Below are 19,751 nucleotides of genomic sequence, written 5' to 3' on the forward strand. Positions count from 1 at the left end.
ATACTTAAAAAATGATTAAAATGGTAAATTTGGTTTTATATTTTACCATAGTAAATTTTTAAATGATAATGTATCCAAAGGGCTCACCACATTTGGTGAGCCTTTTGTTCCTCAGCTGAGATGGTGGTTACAGAATTTATTTAGATAATACTTTATAAAATCTTGGTTGGTAGTGATGATAAACAGTACCCACCCCCAACACACACACACACACACACACACACACACACACACACACACACACACACCACTGCACTCAATACTCTTATCAAGTATCTAATACCTATAGCTATATTTTGCAAAGGACTGCACATCCACATGAATTCACTAATGATGTAGAATTTACATCCCCTCAAACTGACAGATAAAAACATACATTTTCTAAGCACAAAGCTTATATTCACAAATAACTTTTTGCTTAAAGACAAAATTTCAATTAATAATCACAATGGGAATTTTAGTTATTTAATGCAACCACTAATCTAATGGCACCGAAAAAATCTGAACAGTTATATCACAAAACCAGGGTTATATTGAGTGGACATGTATTAATAGTCTATGCAATGTAACATTACACCAGAAAAAGTAATTGAATACAAAATTTCCCTTGACTTTTGGTGGTTTCCAAATTTCATGGCACAGATTACCAAAACAACTATAAAAACAGATTTTAAGTATTTTCAGTAAAATGGTAAAAAATTTAATAAGCCTTTAAGTTTTCTTATTAGGCTGAAGATTTAAAACCTCAAGCTGTCCCCAAAATGTCAAAAATGACAGATAAATAGATACGACTAGATAGGCTTTAGTTACAATAGTTCTGAAGGACTAGCCCCCCCTGGCAAAAGCCCTTTAGGGTTAATTTCTCAATGCAAACGTGTCTTTGTAAATACTGTTATAATACAAACTTGGAAACATACTTGAAATCAGAACAGGGATGAAAGAAATAACACACGAGTCCATCTTATTTCTGACCTGCCATCATAAGGCCTTCTGGGTCCAAACACTGCCCCTCAGTATAAAACTAAATTGAGAAGAGAATGACTTTTACCCTAGTGGCTGACCTTCTATAGAATTATCTTTTACTACATATCAAGGCAGGTCTCAAGCTCTGTTAACTTGCTTCTCTAGAGTGTAATTAGCAGAGCACCAAATTTATAAGCTGATACATGGCAACCCATAATACTAAACACTTCACACAGAAGCAAACATTTTCCCCATTGTTGGTTCTATGTGCCATGTTATTCTTTTTTTTTTTTTTTCCATGTTATTCTTAACTTACATAGCTACCAACATAGAAAGAACTGGGGAAGCTTTTCATCAAGGCTAAAGTGCAAAATATCTCCGTATCTCTGGTATTTTAATAGGAAAAATCATCAAACATACATAATGAAGAACTGAAGTGACAGGAGAACTAATACAAAAAAGCCCTCTTTAAATATACACTTGGAGACTACATAAGACCAGTATTTCTTTCTTGAGTGAAATCTATAAATGAAACAAGTTCTCAGTGAACTTGAGATTTGGTTTGATTCTCTTTCCCAGGATCAGAAATTCCAAAATTAGGGGGGGGAGGTGGGAAAAAATAACATTGCATGACTGTGGACACTAAGTTCATAAAGAACCTTTTAAAAAAAAAAGATAGTACGGAAGAAAATACCATGAAAACAATAACCCCATGAGAACTGATTTTTAACCAGTGAATTTGAGCCTTGATCTTCATGAAGATACTACAGCTTACATAGGAAACTATAAACACACAAGGCTCTAGGAAAGTCAAAATACATGTTATTTCACACTTTGTAAGGCCTGAACTTTTGAGGGGAGAAAAAAAGATGGCCAACTGAATCTTAAGCGTACAGAACCATGCCCTGGCCGGGAGGCTCGGTTGGTTGGAGCCCTGTCCCGTACACCAAAAGGTGCAGGCTTGACCCCCGGTCAGGGCACAGACCCAGGCTGCAGGTTGACCCCTGGTTAGGGCGTGTACAGAAGGCAACCGATCGGTGTTTCTCACACTGATATTTCTCTCTCCCCCTTCTCTCTCTGTAAAAACTGATAAAAACACCCTTGAGTGAGGGTTAAAAAAAAAAGAACAGAACCGAAAGTTACTGGGTCAGAGGGCGCTCCAGATAAGTCCATACTTTTAAAGACATGCAGCTTAGATATACTTTTCAAAGGAAAGAAAAAGTTCTGAATAACTGGTCCCTTCCAAAAAGGAAGGGAAAAGATTCTCATAGTGTGAACGAAGCTGGCTCAGGAAGAAAGCTTAACAGCATACCCAAGATACTGTCCATAAAAGTAATGATGACACATCTTTAGTAATAAAGAAATAGGCTATAAAAAAGTTCATTCTCCAGACTGGTTTTAGTAAAAGCTCCTTTGTGGGTGCATAATAAAGTTCCATGGGTTTGTTCACTTTCCGGTATTTCTCACTGACCAGTTCCAAAGAAAAGGAGCCGTTTAACACAGTGACCTGCGCGCTGGCTGTGGCTGTGTAAATGGTACACTGCTTCTCACTGGCTGTATCAAGGTTCATCTGGTTTGATTCTCCTTTGCTTCCGAGTTCTTCTAAAGCCAACCTCACAGCCAGATACTTGGATGAGTGATCTACAGAGCGTTACCGGAGGCCTTTATGTATCTTGTCTGTGCACTGTCATCTTTTTCCATCAGTGTGGGATGAGGCCTGAATACTAACTCAGTTTCACTAGCACCATCTATTACCGGGTCAGTTGCCACTGTTGCATTGTTGTTATCAAGCTCAAGCTCAGAGTCATCTGAAGTTTTGGTCCGCTTGTTACCAGGCCCTGCTTCCTGATTGCTGTGTGGATGCATTACTACAGTGAGAACTGTCAGCATTGTCTTCTGCTCCACTGCCATTTTCAGTCTGTTGTTTCTTGCCTCGCTGTAATCTGGTCATGGCCTGTACCTTCAGTCCTTCCTCAGTGCTGTGACTGGGTGCCTGCTGATTAGTGTGCTTGTTGATCCTGGCTAACACTCCCTCTCGATGAGCTTTGTACTCATCACGACTTGGATAAATTTTGCTGATGAGTGCATCAAAGTTTGGGTCTGGCCTCTGTGATCTTTTGGAAACTAGCTTTTTCCGACATGTAGGACATTCTTTATTGCCACTTTGGAGGGCTGTGATAATGCAGTCTGCACAAAAACAGTGTAAACACTCCTTTGTAGTCATGGTGTTCTTTAACATATCCGAACAAATTGGGCACATTAATTCACTGTGTGGACTTCGAGGTGAAACCACAATTTCTGAGCCGTCTGTTAGTGCCTCCTGAGGTGTTTGTTGTAATTCATATAAACTGAGTTCCCATGTTTTGCTTAATGGTTGAGTTCCATTCGTCTGCACAGCCTGAGGCATTGCGGCTCCTGCCCCAGCCCGGGACTCCGCTGGCCGTGGCCTGAGCGAGACTCGGGTCCAAGCCGCCGCACAGTATGGCGAGCCCTCATTTGTTAATTCTTGTATGTGCCCGGATCGGGGATTGAACTCGTAAACTTGGCGTATGGGCGATGCTCTGACCAACTGAGCTACCTGGCCAGAGCTTGCTCTCTTTTTTTAAGTTAAGCTTGCTGGGGCATGTGATGGCCAGAGGTGGTACGTAGTAGAGTTTAAGGGCAGGTGCTCTGGAGCCAGGCAGCCTGAGTTCAGACCCTAGCAACCCTACTACTGGCTACTGAACTGCTTTGGGCCTGTTTCCTTATCTGCAGAAAAAAGTGAGTTCATACATATGAAAATGAGTTTCTAATCATACATAGTAAATAGTGACTATTTAAAAGGGGACTTTTGAGCAGTTTCATCTGTAAGAGAACATCTGGAGAGACAGGAATAGAAATAATCTCATCAGAAGAATGAAAGGCTTCCACTGAGCTCTGCTTCCCAAGCAGGGCGCACATGCTTCTTGAGCCTGAAGCTGTGCAGAGGAACCCTAAACATAGGAGGGCGTCTGTCCTGCAGGAGAAGTAGGGAGCTGGCTTGGAATGTTCACAGTGAGGGTTCTGACTCATGGTGGTGGGTTCCCTTTTATTTGGGGAGGGCTTCAGTGTTGGGCTTCCTCCTGTCTGTAGAAAAGGGGTTCCCCTTTCGTTGACTGGCACAGCACCCCTCACAGAGTTGTAGGTTTCTGATGAATTTATGGCTGGGGTGTCCCAGTCTCTTCTGCTTTCCCACCCTAGGCACCGGACAGGGTGTGGACTGTCTCTGCAGCACGGTTCCCAGCCCTTTGCCAAGGCTTAGCGCTAAGTGTCGGTTCCTCGAAGCCTGTTTAAAGACTTGTCACTCTTCAGAGAAAGTCAAGTATCATATGATTTCACTTGTATGTGGAATCTAAAAGCCAAAATAAATGAACAAAACAAAAACTCATACAGAGAACTGATGGTTGCCAGTTGGAGGGGGAGTGGGGTGGAAAAGGTGAAGGGATTAAGAGGTCAAAACAGTCACTGGGATGTAAAGTACAACCTGGGGGTACAGTCAGTAATATCGTAATAACTGTTTGGTGCAAGGTGGGTATAGACTTATGGTTGATCACTTCCTAAGGTATGTAAATGTCTAATCACTGTGTTTTACACCTGAAACTAATACAATATTGTATGTCAACTAGAAGAATAAATTTAAAAAAATCTTGTTACTCTTTTCATCAAAGGCTCCACTTTTATTTATTTTTTAGCTTTCTTTTTCTAGCTTTATTGAGGTATAATTGACAAAACTGTAATGTATTTAAAGGGTACAGCATGATAATTCGATCTGTGTGTACATTGTGAACTGATTTCCACAATCAGGTTAGTGAACATATCCATCACCTCACTTGGTTACTGTTTTTTGGTGAGTCCCCTTCTGTTTCATTGAGTTTTGTTTCAGTAAACAAATGGTGCCGTTTCATTCCGGATGTGAGCCTCACCGAGCTCTTCCAGAGAAGTTAGGGTGTCCCTTGCAGCAGGTATCCTACTTCAAGAACAAACAAAAGTATCTGCCGAGTCCCGACTATTTGTGGAACTCTCTCCCAGGGCTCGTTTACAAAAATGAGTTGGAAATTAAGTGTCCCCATTCTTCATGGGCCTGCAGACTGGTGATGGAACAGACTGAAAAGAGGTGAGGCTAAGGTGTCTTGGAACACAGGAGGCCAAGTGCCAAGCTCAGGGCCTTGAAAAGCATCAGAACAGGAACTATTTGAGTTGGGGCTTGAGGAAAGGTTTGAAGAGAGGCTGACTAGTTCAGGTAGGTCATTAAAGGCTCCTTGGAGCTGCTGCCAGGCACCGCGTGTGAAGAGTGGGATGTTGACCGCTCCCTTGCTGTGCTCTCTTCTGTGCTGCCGTCTTTAAAGCTCAGTAGGTGTTCATTCACCAGGTGACGCCACCTGTCCCAAGCCCCCTGGAAGCACCTACTTACCTATAAAAGCATCTCTTGCCCTGGCCGGTGCGACGCTCGGTTGGTTGAGCGCCATCCCAGGCACTGAAAGGTTGCTGGTTCCATTTACGTTCAGGGCACATACCCAGGCTATGGGTTTGATCCCCAATCGGGTCATGTATGGGAGGCAACCAATCGATGTTTCTCACGTTGATGTTTCTCTCTCTCCCTCCCTTTCTCTCTAAAACCAATAAAAATATTTTAAAATAAATAAATAAAATAAAAGCATCTCTTCTGTGAAGCTTTCTGGACAGCCCTGTATATTAGTTTCCTGGGGCTGCCATGACAGAGTACTGCAAATTGGGTGGTGTAAACAACAGAAACTTGTCTGCCAGTTCTGGAGACCAGAAGTGCAAGATCAGGGTGTCGCAGGGGAGGTTCCTTCTGAGGCTGAGGGAGAGTCTGATCCAGGTCTTGCCCCAGCTGCTGGTGATGTGCTGGCTTCCGTGAGCTCCTTGGCTTGTAGAGCATCACCTCAGCTGATCTGCATGTGGTGTTCTCCCTGTATTCCTGTCTATGTCCAACTTTCCTGTTGGTAACACCTCATCTTAACTAATCTGCAAAGACCCTATTTCCACATAAGGTCACATTCTGAGGTACTGGGGGTTCAGGCTTCAACATCAATTTGGGGGGACACAATTCATCCCATAACACCCTCTGTCTGCTCTTTCTGCCCCCACCACTGGACGTGTTCTCCCTGCTAGTGTGTAAGTAGATTTCTGTTGTGGCCCCAAGAGTCTTTGCTTATATTTGTTTGTGTATTGTCTCCTGCTGGTTTTGTAACTTTTTATGCCTGATGTCTTCACATAATGTGGAAAGTAGCTCTATGGAGATGTATTGAGCACCAGGAGTTACTAGAAATAAAGGAAGGTACTGCAGAGTCTACTCCTTTCCTGTTCTCCTATTGACAATGCCAAAAGCTGTCTGGAGTTGGATGTCAGGTGGCCTAGGACACCAGCAGAGGCCACCACTTTCACTAAGCATATGTGATACCTCCTGTTTTTTTCCGTGGAAAAATAATTCATTATCTCCCGGCAGTCATTATGCTTTCTGAGACATGTTTTAAGAGCATTTAACAGTGGATGAGACTGGGTTTTCTAGCAGACACCTTGCCCAGAGAATCTCAGTAGTAGCCACCTTCTGGTTTCAGCCTGTGGTTTGAGTGTTCTGCCTTTAAGGATTCAAAAGTGAATTATGTGAGTGGTTGGAATAGTTAGCTATTAGCAAAATATCTGTACCAGAAGGAAAATGCCAAGAAATAGTGGTATCTGCCCAAAAGCTTTAGAATAAGCCCATTAGATATCTTAGAGAAGCAAAAATTTGTCTGGTGTCTGATCTGAGGTTTAGTTACACATTAGTAAGGATGGATTCTCTTGGGGCTAAGAAAGAATATTCCAGGGTACCCATTGTTATTTCCAGGTCAATAAATGACATACTAGGCAGAGTGACATACTATGCAGAAAGAAGGGATTTTAATCTTAAAATAGCCTTTCATCCCAGTATCAGTAATATCTGTCTGAAAGAACATGCAGAAATGTGTTCACCTGAAGGCAGGCAGAAACCAGTGTATGTAAGGTCTGGAGGTATTTTATTCTCAGAGCATTTCAGAAACATACAAAATACAATGGTGTAATGAACCATTGTATTTTTATTCTTCATTCAGCGTCAGTAATTAGTAACTCATGGCCAGTCTTGTTTCTCTTGTGTAACCCTTACTCTGCCTTCACACCATACAGTGTCCTGTCATTTCATCCATAAATATTCTGTAAGTATCTAATGTGACCGTGATGATATCACACCTCAGATTTGTGACAGTCATTTTTTTGATGCCATCCAAGTCTAGTTAGTGTTCAGATTTCTGAATCTTCCAAATGTCCTTTTTATTTTTACTATTTATTTTAAAAATACCCTCACCCGAGGACATGCTCACTGATTTTAGAAAGAGAAATGGAGGGAGGGAGGAGGAGAGGGGAGGGAGAGAGAGAGAGAGAAAGAGAGAGAGATCAATTTGCTGCCTCCTGCACACGCCCCAACCACGGACTGAACCCGCAACCTAGGCAAGTGCCCCGACCTGGAATCAAATCCATGACCCTCTGTGTACAAAAGGATGCCCCAGCCATCTAAGCCACACTGGCCAGGGCCCAAATGTCATTTTTAGATTTTTATTATACAGTTGTTTGAGTCAAGATCCAGCTAAAGTCCTTTTATTAGCTGTCAGGTGTTAAGCAGGGAGAGTGACATGATTTTGAACTACCCGTTGGCCTAGCCGTGGAGAATGGATTGTTGTGGGCGCTGCCAGGAGATTGCAGGTGGAGAAACTGGTTAGGGGGCTGTTGCGTGTCCAGGAGGTAGGTGGTAATGACCTAGATGAGAGTGGTATGGTCAGGATGGAGGCAGGTGGCTGAATGTGGGGTGTCACATGGGCAGGCCAGGCGTGTTTGTCGTGGTTCATCCAGACTTTGGGTTATGTGGGTGTGTATGTCTGAAAGTACTGTTCCCGGAGATTTCATTGATTTAGGTATCAACATGTTAAGATTTGTGAAATCTTTAAAATTTTACACAGGTAAAATCATAGCAGTTTATGGGATATTAAGATAGAGAAACATTAATCCATGCTTCTTGAATCAATTTATTCAACTTTAATACAGCTTGTCTACCATGATATTATCTTGTCTGTGTGTGATTATAATATTGATAAGATTATAGAATAGGAAATTTTATGGTTTTCACTTAAACATCTTATAATCTTATATATATTATACTAAAGAACTTCATAGTTTTATAATACTGCATTGAGATTTTAATATTTATGTTACAATGTATTAGACATTGATTGTTCCTATTTTAAAAATTAAGTTGCCAGAATTTTTTTTAATCCTCACCTGAGGCTATTTTTTCCATTGCTTTTCAGAGAGAGTGGGGGAGAGAGAGGGAGAGAGAGAGGGAGGGGGAGAGAGAGAGGGAGGGGGGGAGAGAGAGAGGGAGGGAGGAAGAGAGGGGGAGGGAGAGAGGGAGGGAAACATCGATTGGTTGCCTCCCATAAGTGCCCCAGCTGGGGATGGAACCATCAACCTCGGTATGTGCCCTGACTAGGAATCGAACCCACAGCCTTTTGTTGTACCTGATGATGCTCCAATCAACCAAGCCACCTGTCCAGGGGATGTTTATTTTTATTTATTTATTTTTAAAAAATATATCTTTATTGATTTCAGAGATAGGAAAGGAGAGAGGGAGAGAGAGAGATAGAAACAGAGAGAGTCATTGATAGAGCCCACAACCTGGGCATGTGCCCTGACCGGGAATCGAACCCTGATCGCCTGGATCCTAGGTCGAGGCTCAACTGCTGAGCCATGGCCGGCCGGGCTGGGGGATATTTATTTTTAATGATTGGGCTCAGAACATGTATATTTTGATTTAAGTTTATAGAATTCCTTATTGAAGGAATGAAATGCACCTATATCTGGTTGAATTCTTTATCTTATCCCATTCACACGGCAACTTACAATAAAACAGGAGCAGTCTCTGCCTTATCTTTAACATGTTGGTTTTACAAAGTTTCTTCCAGTCAGCTCTGGGAACCAGGAAGCAGTTATAGTTGCCTCTTTTTTTTTTCCAAATTTTTAAAAATGTCTTTATTAATTTCAGAGAGAGGAAAGGAGAGGGAGAGATAGAAACATCAATGATGAGGGTCATTGATCGCTGCCTTCTGCACGTCCCCTGCTGGGGATCGAGCCTGCAACCTGGGCATGTGCCCAGACTGGGAATCGAACCGCGATCTCCTAGATCCTAGATTGATGCTCAACCGCTGAGCCATGCCTGGCTGGGCTAAACTAAAAATTTTAAAGGAAACATTTAAAGACTACATTTAGGTCATCAGTTCATTTATTCCTTATTGACTTTTAGTCTCTTGTTGCTTTCATGCTTTGTCTTTCAGTGTTTGAGATACTGTCACTTTCAGTTACTTCTATCATATCTTTAGGTTTCAGAAGGGCAATATTCAAATTTATTTTTTCTTTAAAAATTTTTTCCTAAGTACCACAGACTATTTTTTGTATAAATAAACTATTCTTTACAGCCTTGTGATTCAAGTTCAGTGACATTGGTACCACATGGGAGCTCATGAGACATACAGAATCTCAGGCCTCACCCAGACCTACTGAATCTGAATTTGTATCTTAACGTGATTCCTAGAGGATTTACAGGGCCGGATGAAAGTAAGTTTTTAGTTCATATGGAAAATAACATAATAATTTATAAATAATAACACAAGGATAAACCGAGTACTCACAACTGTAAACCTCCTTTTGCCCCATCCTGTATGTGCACATTATAAAGCTAACAGTGCCAGCCCTGGCCAGGTGGCTCACTCGGTAGGAGCATTGTGCTGCACACCAAAAAGTTTGTGGGTTCGATTACCAGTCAGGGCACATACCTAGGTTGCAGGTTTCCATCCCCTGTGAGGGTATATATGGGAGACAACTGATTGATGTTTCTCTCTCTCTCTCTCTCTCCCCCTCTCCCCCCCTTCCTCACTCTCTCTCTAAAATCAATGAACATATCATTAGGTGAGGATTAAAAAAACAAAAAACAAAACAGCTAACAGTGCCAGCCCCAGGTTCCCAGGGCCTCCTGTTCAAGGCCAGTCTTTGCCCAGTCTTTGCACCTGTGCCCCTGGTTCCATCCCTTCCCATCCCTTTGGGGACACCCCCCACTTCTTCTGCCACCCACTGTCGTCATCATCATCATCATCATTTACAATATGGCTTAGAGGTTAAGAAGGAAAGCTCTGCAGCCGGACTGCCTTCCCTGGAATCCCAGCCCTGTTGCTTCCTACTTCCGAATCAACACCTCTGCCCTGCTCAGTGAGTCCAGCTTCTCCAAAGTGAGGGCCACACCTAATTAATTTTTGCCCAGCACAGTGACTGGACATAATAGATGCTCAGTAAATACTGCATGTATATTGTTAAAGTTGTCAGTGTTGTTTAGAAACAATAGGAATTGAACTACTTGTATGATGATTAGTAAAGGTACTGTTCAGAGATTTAGTAGTTAAAGATGAACATAATTTAGTATATTTGGACATCATTTCAAATAAAAGAATGGATTAAAAAGAGTGTAAAGTAAGTGGCCATATTAGTAGACTTTTAAGTTTGTGTCCTTTGGGCATTTTTTTAGGCTATTCACAAAGTAGGGCATATTGACATTTTCGGTACCTACTGTTGAACCAAAAAGGTGGTGTTGAAGAGGGTCATTTCTTATTTGTGTGGATAGATGTGTGAGCAGCTTCTTCCCTATTGATCTATTTGGGGAATCCTTTGCAAAGTCAATACTGATACTTTTTTGTAAAAATACCTTAAATCAAATTTCTCCAGAGATGAATGGTGTGGGACAATGTCCTGACTTTCAACTGTCTTGTCAGAGTTTCACTATCTGGTTCTTCAGGCTCTCAGAGAACATAATGGCTTTGTTAGGTTGTTCTCTTGTCTGCTGAATGGCAAGGACAAGAAATGCCATTGGCTGGTGGAAGGGTGGAGATGGCTGGTCAGCCATGTGCTTAAGGGGCCACAAAGGAGCCTCACATGTCATGGCTCCGATGTTGAGGCAGTCAGAGCGTCCTCACGCTGAAGATGCATTTATCAGGCTGACATGCTCATTATGAAATGCTATTGCACATTGATTCAAAAACAATACTTTCTTTCATTTTGATTCTGTAGGAACCTAGAAAGATTTTGCAATGAATGGTGATACTCAGGCCGCAGTGGTGACCTCACCACCTCCGACCACAGCCCCTCACAAAGAGAGGTACTTCGACAGGGTGGATGAGAACAATCCGGAATACCTGCGAGAGAGGAACATGGCACCTGACCTTCGCCAGGACTTCAACATGATGGAGCAGAAAAAGAGGGTGTCCATGATTCTGCAGAGTCCCGTAAGAGCAGCTTCTTCTCAAAGTATTTTCTTCCTTCTCTAGTGCTTGCAGCTCTGACGCTCTGTTGTGTGTGTCGTGGTCAGGTTGTCTTAACACAGGAAATCAGGGCCTCGTAGATGTGTGTCCCTTTTGAAAGAATTCAGTTTAGTTCAAGTTATCAGACATAACAGAGGAAACATCTTCAGTGTCACAAAGGATAGCAGGTGTTTATTTCTTATTTTTACTCTCACTGCTTCTCAGAGTGTCTTTCTTGGCACCTTTCAAAAATTACCATTTCCTCCACAATACCTGGCTTGGTGCTGGGCACATGGTAGGCCTCAGCAGTGCCTGATTTACTGATTGATCAGCATTTGAACTGCAGTCATGCCCAACAAAGTGTCTTCTGTTTGCACCTCTAGGCAAAGGAGTGCTGTCTTTATCTTTTCTCCCATGGACACTGCTGCCCTTCGTGCTGCATTCTGCTGATGTGTTCTTTATTCCCTCAGTATTTGGGGATGCCATTGCAGATAGTCATTGGTTTTTGTTGTTGTTAATCCCCACCCGAGGATATTTTTTCCATTGCTTTTTAAAGAGAGTTAAAGGGAGAGAAACATAGATGTCAGAGAGGCACATCAATTGATTGCCTCCCACACGTGCCCCGACCCAGGCTGGGGATCGAGCCTGCAACCGAGGTATGTGCCCTTGGCCAGAATCGAACCTAGGACTGTCTGGTCTCTAACCACTGGGCCAAACCAACCAGGGTGTCATTGAATTTTTTATTAGTGTTTATTATCTTTTATGTGCTATTCAAAGAACTGGCCTCTAACTCTTGTTTGGTGGTTATTATCATTCACATGTTACTGAGGTGTAATGTACAGTAAAGTACACAGATCTTAAGTGTACAGCGAGATGGGTTTTGACAGTTGTGTGACACCTGTGTAAGCATTGGATCAAGTCTCAGACTGTTCTGTTTGAAGGAGATACGTAATAAAGAGCAAACAGAGGCCTTGCCAGGAACAGTTAGCTGGTTAGGTTGGGTCTGACTTGGTACTACGGGCTCCTCTGAGGAAGGAAGGTGGAACCTGAATCTGGAAGGAGCTGGCTTCTGTGCAGGGGACAGGGAGGAGCATTCCAGGTTGAGAGAGGGGCTGATGTGCATTCCTAGGACCTGGGTGAGCATGGGTGTGTTTGAGCATAGGAGGGACAGGGAGGGAGGTGCAGCGGGATTGGAGAGGGAGGAGGGAGCAGGTCCTGGAAGGCTGGGGAAGCTCAGATCAGGAGTTCATTTTGCACTCAGAGCACGACAGTCACTGGAGGGCTGCAGACAGGAAAGACAGGATTCTGTTTTTACAGAACTCATTCTGGGATTGGTGTAGAGAGCATCCTGTGGGGCAAGGGAGAAAGCTGTCTTCCAAGCAAGAGGTGATGGTGGCTTGGGTCGGGTGCCACTCGAGAGGTGGAGGGGGTAGACTCACTTTTTTATTTGATTGTGGGATAAATCGGAGGAAGAGGTGAGAGGAAAAAAGAATTAGGACAACGTCTAGACTTTTGGCTTGAACAGTTTTCCTACAGAAAAGCAACAAGTCAGTAGGAATAGAGTGAAGAAACTAAACTTCCAGCACCTAGTATGTGTCAGGCACTGTGCCAGGTACTGGGGATGCAAAGATAGTCAAGTCCCTCCCCAGTTGCCTGTGTAAATGCAGTGTGGGATCCTGGAGCAGAGAGAGGACATTAGTGCCAAGACCGGTCAAGCTGGGCTCACTTCATAGTCACGTACCTGGTGTTGGTGTCTTGGTTTTAGGAAGGAATGGGAAGGCCCATCGTGGGCACAGGTGCTGAGAGTTGGGTAGCCTTGAGGGGAACTTGACTCTGTTCTGGGTGAATTAGCACGTGGAGTCATCTGCTGAGAATGGTCACAGGTTGCAGTGTAGGAGCTGGGAGGAGAGAAGGCATGGAGCGGGCGAGGGAATGGGCAAGGAGAGTCGAGGATGGTCGGGAAGGTAAGGGACGGTGAAAAGGCTTCAGGGTTACGATGGGGTTGAAGGAAGTGTGAGCTGGATGCCAGGAGGGGCTGTTTGGAGAGCATGTGCTTGGCTCTGAGAGTGAAGATTGAGCAGGTCTAAGACTGACCACGGAAATGGGAGGTGAGTTGGATGACAGGGTGACTGGAGGAGAGGCAGTCAGGACGTTGTGAGGTGAGAGTGTGGATGTTGAACCATCAGGAGTTAGGACCAAGGAAGCATGCAAGGTCATTGGCCAGATCCAGATGGGTGGCTCCAGGCCCTGAGTGGTCACTGGTAAGTTTAGCGCCTTACTGCACATACAGGTTATCTGGGCGGCTACTGATACAGGGGCCCCTTGTAGTGTCATTCTGTGTGTGCGTGTGTTTTCCTTACTAAGCCCTATGTTCCTGGAAAGCAAGAACCATCTTTTCCATCTATATAAGCTCAGTGCCTGGTACTTCTATATGTTGTACAGTGTATGTATGTTGAACTATAACTTTTGGCTTATAGCCCGTTTCAGGGTTTATATATATATATTTTTTTACTTTAAAAAAAATATTTTTATTGATTTTTTTCTAGAAAGGAGAGGAAGGGAGAGGGAGTGAGAGAGAGAGAAACATCGATGAGAGAAACATACCGGGCATATGCCCTGACCAGGAATGTAACTGAGATCTCCTGGATCATAGAGCGACATGCAACCATTGAGCCACCCTGGCCGGTCTACATTAAATATTATTTATAATTCTTTGACAAGATTTATTTTTTATAGGATACGTGAAAAATTATTTTAATACAGTTTAGGGAAACTATATATTATGTGTATTGTTTCAGTAGTGACTTCATGTTAAAATTGCCATCAACCCAACTTAACCTTTCTGCCTAATTTAGGATTATTTGATAAAGGATGAGTGTTGTAGGGTTTCTTTTTCAACTTTAAAGTAATTTCAGAAAATGTATCATGAAGAAAATACTGAGAAGTCCCAAAGTAGAACATGAAAATCACTAGTCATTCTATCACAGAATTATAGTGAAAATTTTGATGTATTACTTTTAGGGTTTTTTCTGCTTATATATGTATTTGCTCTTATAAAAACTGGTTGTATTTCTTTATAACCTTTTAACTCAAATATATATCAAGAGCACATTTATGTCATTTAATTCTTTTGGCCTTTCATGTTGAAAGGGCGTAACATTCCATTGTCAGTTGGGTCTGTGTATTTCATCAGTCTTCTGCAGCTTCAGGTGTGACTGTCACCTGTTTCTTCTTTGTCAGTACTGTGGGGGTGAACATCCTTATGGATTAATCTTGAGCACATCTCTTGTTGTTTCTTTAGAAAAGATTCCTAGGAATAGGGTGCCTGCTTAGATTTTTAAGCTTTTATATTGTTAAATTACTTACCAGAAAGAATGTACCAATTTATGTTTCAAGTAGCTATGTATGAGAGTATCCGTTTACTTTTCTAGGACTGAAAACAAAGCAGCTCAGTCTATGTGAAAGGTACCCTTGCCTTCTCAAGGAACATAGGAAATGGTGTCTCACTGTTTGAATTTATCTTTTACTAGGCTTTCTGTGAAGAATTGGAATCAATGATACAGGAACAATTTAAGAAGGGGAAGAATCCCACCGGCCTGCTGGCATTGCAGCAGATTGCAGATTTTATGACCACAAATGTTCCGAATGTCTACCCGGCAGCCCCACAAGGAGGGATGGCTGCCTTGAACATGAGTGAGTAGTTCCTGACTCTGTATGTGCTCTCATTTTCCAGGAAAAATTTCCTGATACTTTCTCAGGTGAAGTAGATTTAATACATAGAATGGATGTTTTTGAAAATTAATGTGTTTTAGTTATAGGTAAAAATAGACTGGAAGCCTGAAAATGTCTCGAATGTAGAAGGCTCCTTTTTTATGAGCCAGTGAGACTTATTTCTCAGGCAGACGACTTTTTATGTGGCTTCTCAGACAGTGTGAATTAAACTAAGCAGAAATAATGCTTGTGGATAGCACATTGATTTTGCCTGAACTCATTTCAGCCAGGCCAACATTTCTTACCCACCATTCCTCACTGCTGCTTACAAATGAATGAGAAACAGAGAGATTCCAAATGAAAACCAGAGGGAAAATATTGGATGGGTACATGTGAGAATGTGAGCAAAGGTTATTAACTCTTCAAAGGTGGAGCCCAGGGTAACTAGAGCATTGGCTAATGTGACCTCCTGTGTACTGAGCCCTGGATCAGACTCTGGTAGTTCTAGCTGGATAGTCGGCTTCTGAGTGACCAACATCAGGTGTTGGTGGTTTCCGTTAGATCACCTGGTATTTGCTATTTATCTATCTTTTTCGTGGTACTCTTAGAGGTGGACTGACATTCACCAGAGTCACATCTCATTAATTTCTAGAGACACTTAATTTACTAGCTCAAAGCACCCTCCTGAAATCAAATAGCAGTCAGTAAGGTTTTCATGTTTTTTTAAAATATGTTTTTATTGATTTATTTATTTATTTTTTATAGAGAGGAAGGGAAAGGGAGAGAGAGAAAGGCACACAGGTCTGGTGGTTTCCTTTTGTGTTGTTAGCAGCCATTGATGTTCAGTGCCTAGATCCATTAATTGAATAAAGGTGTCCAAGATGGTGATATTGTAATTCTTTCATTTCTTCTTCCATATGTATATACACACACACACACACACACATTTTTATTATACATATATGTGTGTATATATGTGTGTGTATACACACACGCACATATTTTTATTGATTTCAGAGAGAGGAAGGGAGAGAAGGAGAGAGAGAGAGAGAAACATCAATGATGAGAGTCTTGATTGGCTGTCTCCTTCATGCCCCCACTGGGGATTAAGTTCAAAACCCGGGCATATGCCCTGACCAGGAATTGAACCTCGATCTCCTGGATCCTAGGTTGACGCTTAACTGCTGAGCCACGCCCGCAGTTTTTGTATGGATGAACACGATATTGTTCTGTATGTTTTTCACATGAAATTAGTTTTCCTGGAGGAGCTGGTTCAGGAAAGCTTTTCCAGAGTCATGGCTCTAGAGCTCCCTCTTCCTTTGTGTTTGTGAAGTGCTGAAAAGATGGTGCTGATTTAATGAAATCAGGTTGTTCTCCTCCTGTGCTTTTATCTGGACTTTTCTTTCCTTCTCTTTTCTTGATAGTCTTCTGATTTCTACAAATTTCTTAGTGTGGGACTTTGTCCTGAAAGACCCTGTGGATGGTTAGTTTGGATTAAATTGTGCAGAAATCCTGATTTCAGCTGCCTTTCTGAACCTGGCCCTCTGCGCTTCCTAGTGGGTTCTTGTTGGTTCTTTTGGGAGCCTCAGGTTTGACAGATGGTCCGTACTGATATTATGCACTCTGCCTGTAACAGCTGTGCCCCTTATTTTCAGTGTCATGGGCTTACCTTGTTACCTAGTGTGTTATAGAAGTCTTCCTTGGGTTTTGGTTTTGCTATCTCTAGTTATTTCAGTTTTTTGTGTGGGGTTGGAATTTTGATTTAAGAAGAATCAAAAACTATACTGCCACTACCACCATCAAAAATCTAAACAGTTTTAAAAAATTAAAGATCTAGAAGAAGATTAATGTATGTTGGTTAGGACGATAGGTAAGCGGTTCTTTGTGGTTCTCTGTACTTGTCGGTTTGCTTGAGATAGTTCATAATAAAAAGACAGGGGTCAGATCTAACAGTGGGTGATGGGAATAATTTTGTCATGACCAAGTAGGGCCAAGCAGACAAATTCTCTTTCCTTCTTTCAAATGTGTGTGTTTCGTTTTTGTTTTTCCCTCCCTTTTTCCTTGCTTTATGGATCCCCAGTGCAGTATTCAGTAAGAGCGCACAAGTAGACTTCCTTGCATTGTTCCTAATTTTAGAAAAACATTCAGCCTTTCATCATTATGTTGATATTAGCAGTAAGTTTTTTGTAGATGTCTCATCAAGTTGAGGATATTCCCTTCTATTCCTAACTTGCTCAGAGCCTTTATCCTAAATGGATGTTGAATTTTATGAAATGCTGCTTCTGCACCTATTGAAATGATTCCATGGTTTTTCCTCTTTGATTTGATATGGTGAATTATATTGTTTGGTTTTTGAATGCTGAACTATTCTTGAGTTAAACCCCTCCCTCCCAGTCATGATGTGTTCATTTCGTGTATTGCTGGATTATTTGCTAAACTTTTGTTAAGTAATTTTTAGTCTGTGTTCATGAGAGATATTGGTCTGTTTTTTCTTGTAATGATGTGTAATGCAATATCTTGGTGTGGTTTTGGTGTCAAGGTAATGGGGGCCTGGTAGAATCAGTTGGAAAGTGTTCTGGAAGAGTTTATGTAGAACTGGTATTATTTCTTCTTTAAACGTGTGATAGAATTCACAGTGAAGTCATCTGGGCCTGGAAATAGGGCTACTCAGGATATCTATTTCTTATGGAGTGAACTTTGGTAGCTTGTATCTTTTAAGGAATTTGTCTATTTTATCTAAGTTAAAAATTTGCTGGCATAGTTCTTCATATTATCCCTTTAAAAAAATATTCTTATTGATTTTTAGAGAAAAGCATCGATGTGAACATCGAGCAGCCTCCTCCTGCACGCACCCTACTAGGGATCGAGCCCACAGCCCGGGCATGTGCCCTGACAGGGAATTGAACCAGCAACCCTCTAGTGCACAAGATGGCACCCAACTGAGCCACACAAGCCAGGGCCCTTTATTACCCTTTTAATGTCTGAAAGATATATAGTGATGTCCCCTCTATACTTTTTCATACTGATAATTTATATCATGGCTGTGTTTTGTTGATGAGTCCAGAGGTATATTTTATTTTGTTTTGTTTTCATTATTTTATTTCATTTTTAATCTCAAGACTAAATGCTTTTCCCTATTATTTTTCTGTTTGAGATTTGCTTTTATTTTTTTTATTCCTTTTTTCTTTTAATTTTGGATTTAATTGGCTCTTTCTACTTTCATAAGGTAGAAATTAGATCATTTTTGAAAAAAACCTTTTTTCTTTTTATTTATTTTTTTAAATATATCTTTATTGATTTCAGAGAGAGGAAGGGAGAGGGGGAGAGAGAGAGTTAGAAACATCAATGATGAGAGAGTTATTGATTGGCTGCAGCCCACAGCCCAGGCATGTGCCCTGACCGGGAATCGAACCCTGATCGCCTGGATCCTAGGTCGATGCTCAACTGCTGAGCCACGCCCGGCTGGGCCCTTTTTTCTTTTTAAATAAATATTTAACACTATAACTATCCTTCTAAGCTTTGCTTTATTGCACCCTACAAATTTTGCTACCTTTTTGTTGTTGATTTCAGCTTAGTTGTATTAATGTTGGAGAATTGGTCTTTTATGAAATAGTCTTAGAGTTTTCAAGTCTGAATTTATGGTGTAGTATTGCCCAGCTCCCCACATAGTATGGGAGATTAATATCTCAGAACCGCTACTATTTAATTCACATTTGGCAAGAAATATTAAATCTTTGAGTTTTGTATATATTTCAGGTCTTGGTATGGTAACTCCTGTGAACGACCTTAGAGGATCTGATTCGATTGCCTATGACAAAGGGGAGAAGTTACTGAGGTGTAAATTGGCAGCATTTTACAGACTGGCAGATCTCTTTGGGTGGTCCCAGCTTATCTACAATCATATCACAGTGAGTATTGGGTGGGGTAGTAACTGCATGTAAGTGGAGTGGTGTGTGTCTGGTCCCGCCTCTTCTGTTTAGGAGAAGGGGGGAGACACTGCACTGAAGTAAAGCTGGGAGCAGCTTCTTTCTGATTCCTGACTGCAGAGTATAATAATCTGAGAACTATCAGGTTATTATACTGCTAGTGTGAATTAAAAGTTATGAGAACAGAGTTCTTTAAAACCCCTTTCTTGCATGCTAACCTAATAAATGAGTGTTTACCAAAGTACAGGTGGATTTTAAAATCTTCTTATGCCTAAAAACCTAAGAATGAAGCTGTTTTCTTTCCTTCTAGCTCTTATTTTACTTCTTTAGCTATTCTAGTTTTAGCTATTTTTCAATATTATCAGGACCTCTGTTTCCTTCAGTCCATTCTTACAATAAATATTTACTGGGCGTCTGCTGTAAGTATTTATTGTTCTGTACCAAACATTGTTCTAACTCTGGGGTTACATCAATGAACGAAAATGCCCTACCTCTTTCTTTGGGTCTTCCCTTCTCCATCCCAATCCATCAACCCATATTCACTCCTTGTGTTGTCCAGCTAGAATTCAGGGACATTTTAGGAACAGTCTTTGCTAACACCATCCTCTCCCTCCCTGGACCTGAGCAGCCAGATCCTCCTGCAGAGAGCCTCACAGCAGAGCCATTGGCCTTCTCCATAGATTTGCAATGCTGGTTTCCAGGGGGGACCCACCACACTGCCTGGCAGCTGTAGGACATCTCTCATAAGCTCACTCATACT

The 19,751-nt window shown here is 41.8% G+C and overlaps 1 protein-coding gene and 1 pseudogene across 5 annotated transcripts in view; one reads left to right on the top strand and one right to left on the bottom strand.

The window, feature by feature from the left end:
• Window positions 1-5,587, bottom strand: part of LOC308566415 (E3 ubiquitin-protein ligase RING2 pseudogene) — a 30,525-nt pseudogene extending 24,938 nt beyond the window's left edge. Inside the window, exon 1 of the transcript in view lies at window positions 2,357-5,587. The product of the transcript in view is annotated as an E3 ubiquitin-protein ligase RING2 pseudogene (transcript). The remainder of the gene's footprint in view (window positions 1-2,356) is intronic.
• ADD1 (adducin 1) overlaps window positions 1-19,751 on the top strand; it is a 73,158-nt gene that overhangs the window by 24,929 nt on the left and 28,478 nt on the right. For all 4 annotated transcript variants that reach the window (XM_081128124.1, XM_081128123.1, XM_081128125.1 and 1 more), the window contains exons 2-4: window positions 11,125-11,339; window positions 14,885-15,047; window positions 18,822-18,973. In XM_081128124.1, coding sequence (XP_080984250.1) covers window positions 11,145-11,339; window positions 14,885-15,047; window positions 18,822-18,973 — 510 coding nt within the window. In that variant the 5' untranslated portion in view covers window positions 11,125-11,144. The remainder of the gene's footprint in view (window positions 1-11,124; window positions 11,340-14,884; window positions 15,048-18,821; window positions 18,974-19,751) is intronic.

Source organism: Miniopterus schreibersii (genome assembly GCF_964146895.1).
Source record: "Miniopterus schreibersii genome assembly, chromosome: 1".
Taxonomy (NCBI): Eukaryota; Metazoa; Chordata; class Mammalia; order Chiroptera; family Miniopteridae; genus Miniopterus; species Miniopterus schreibersii.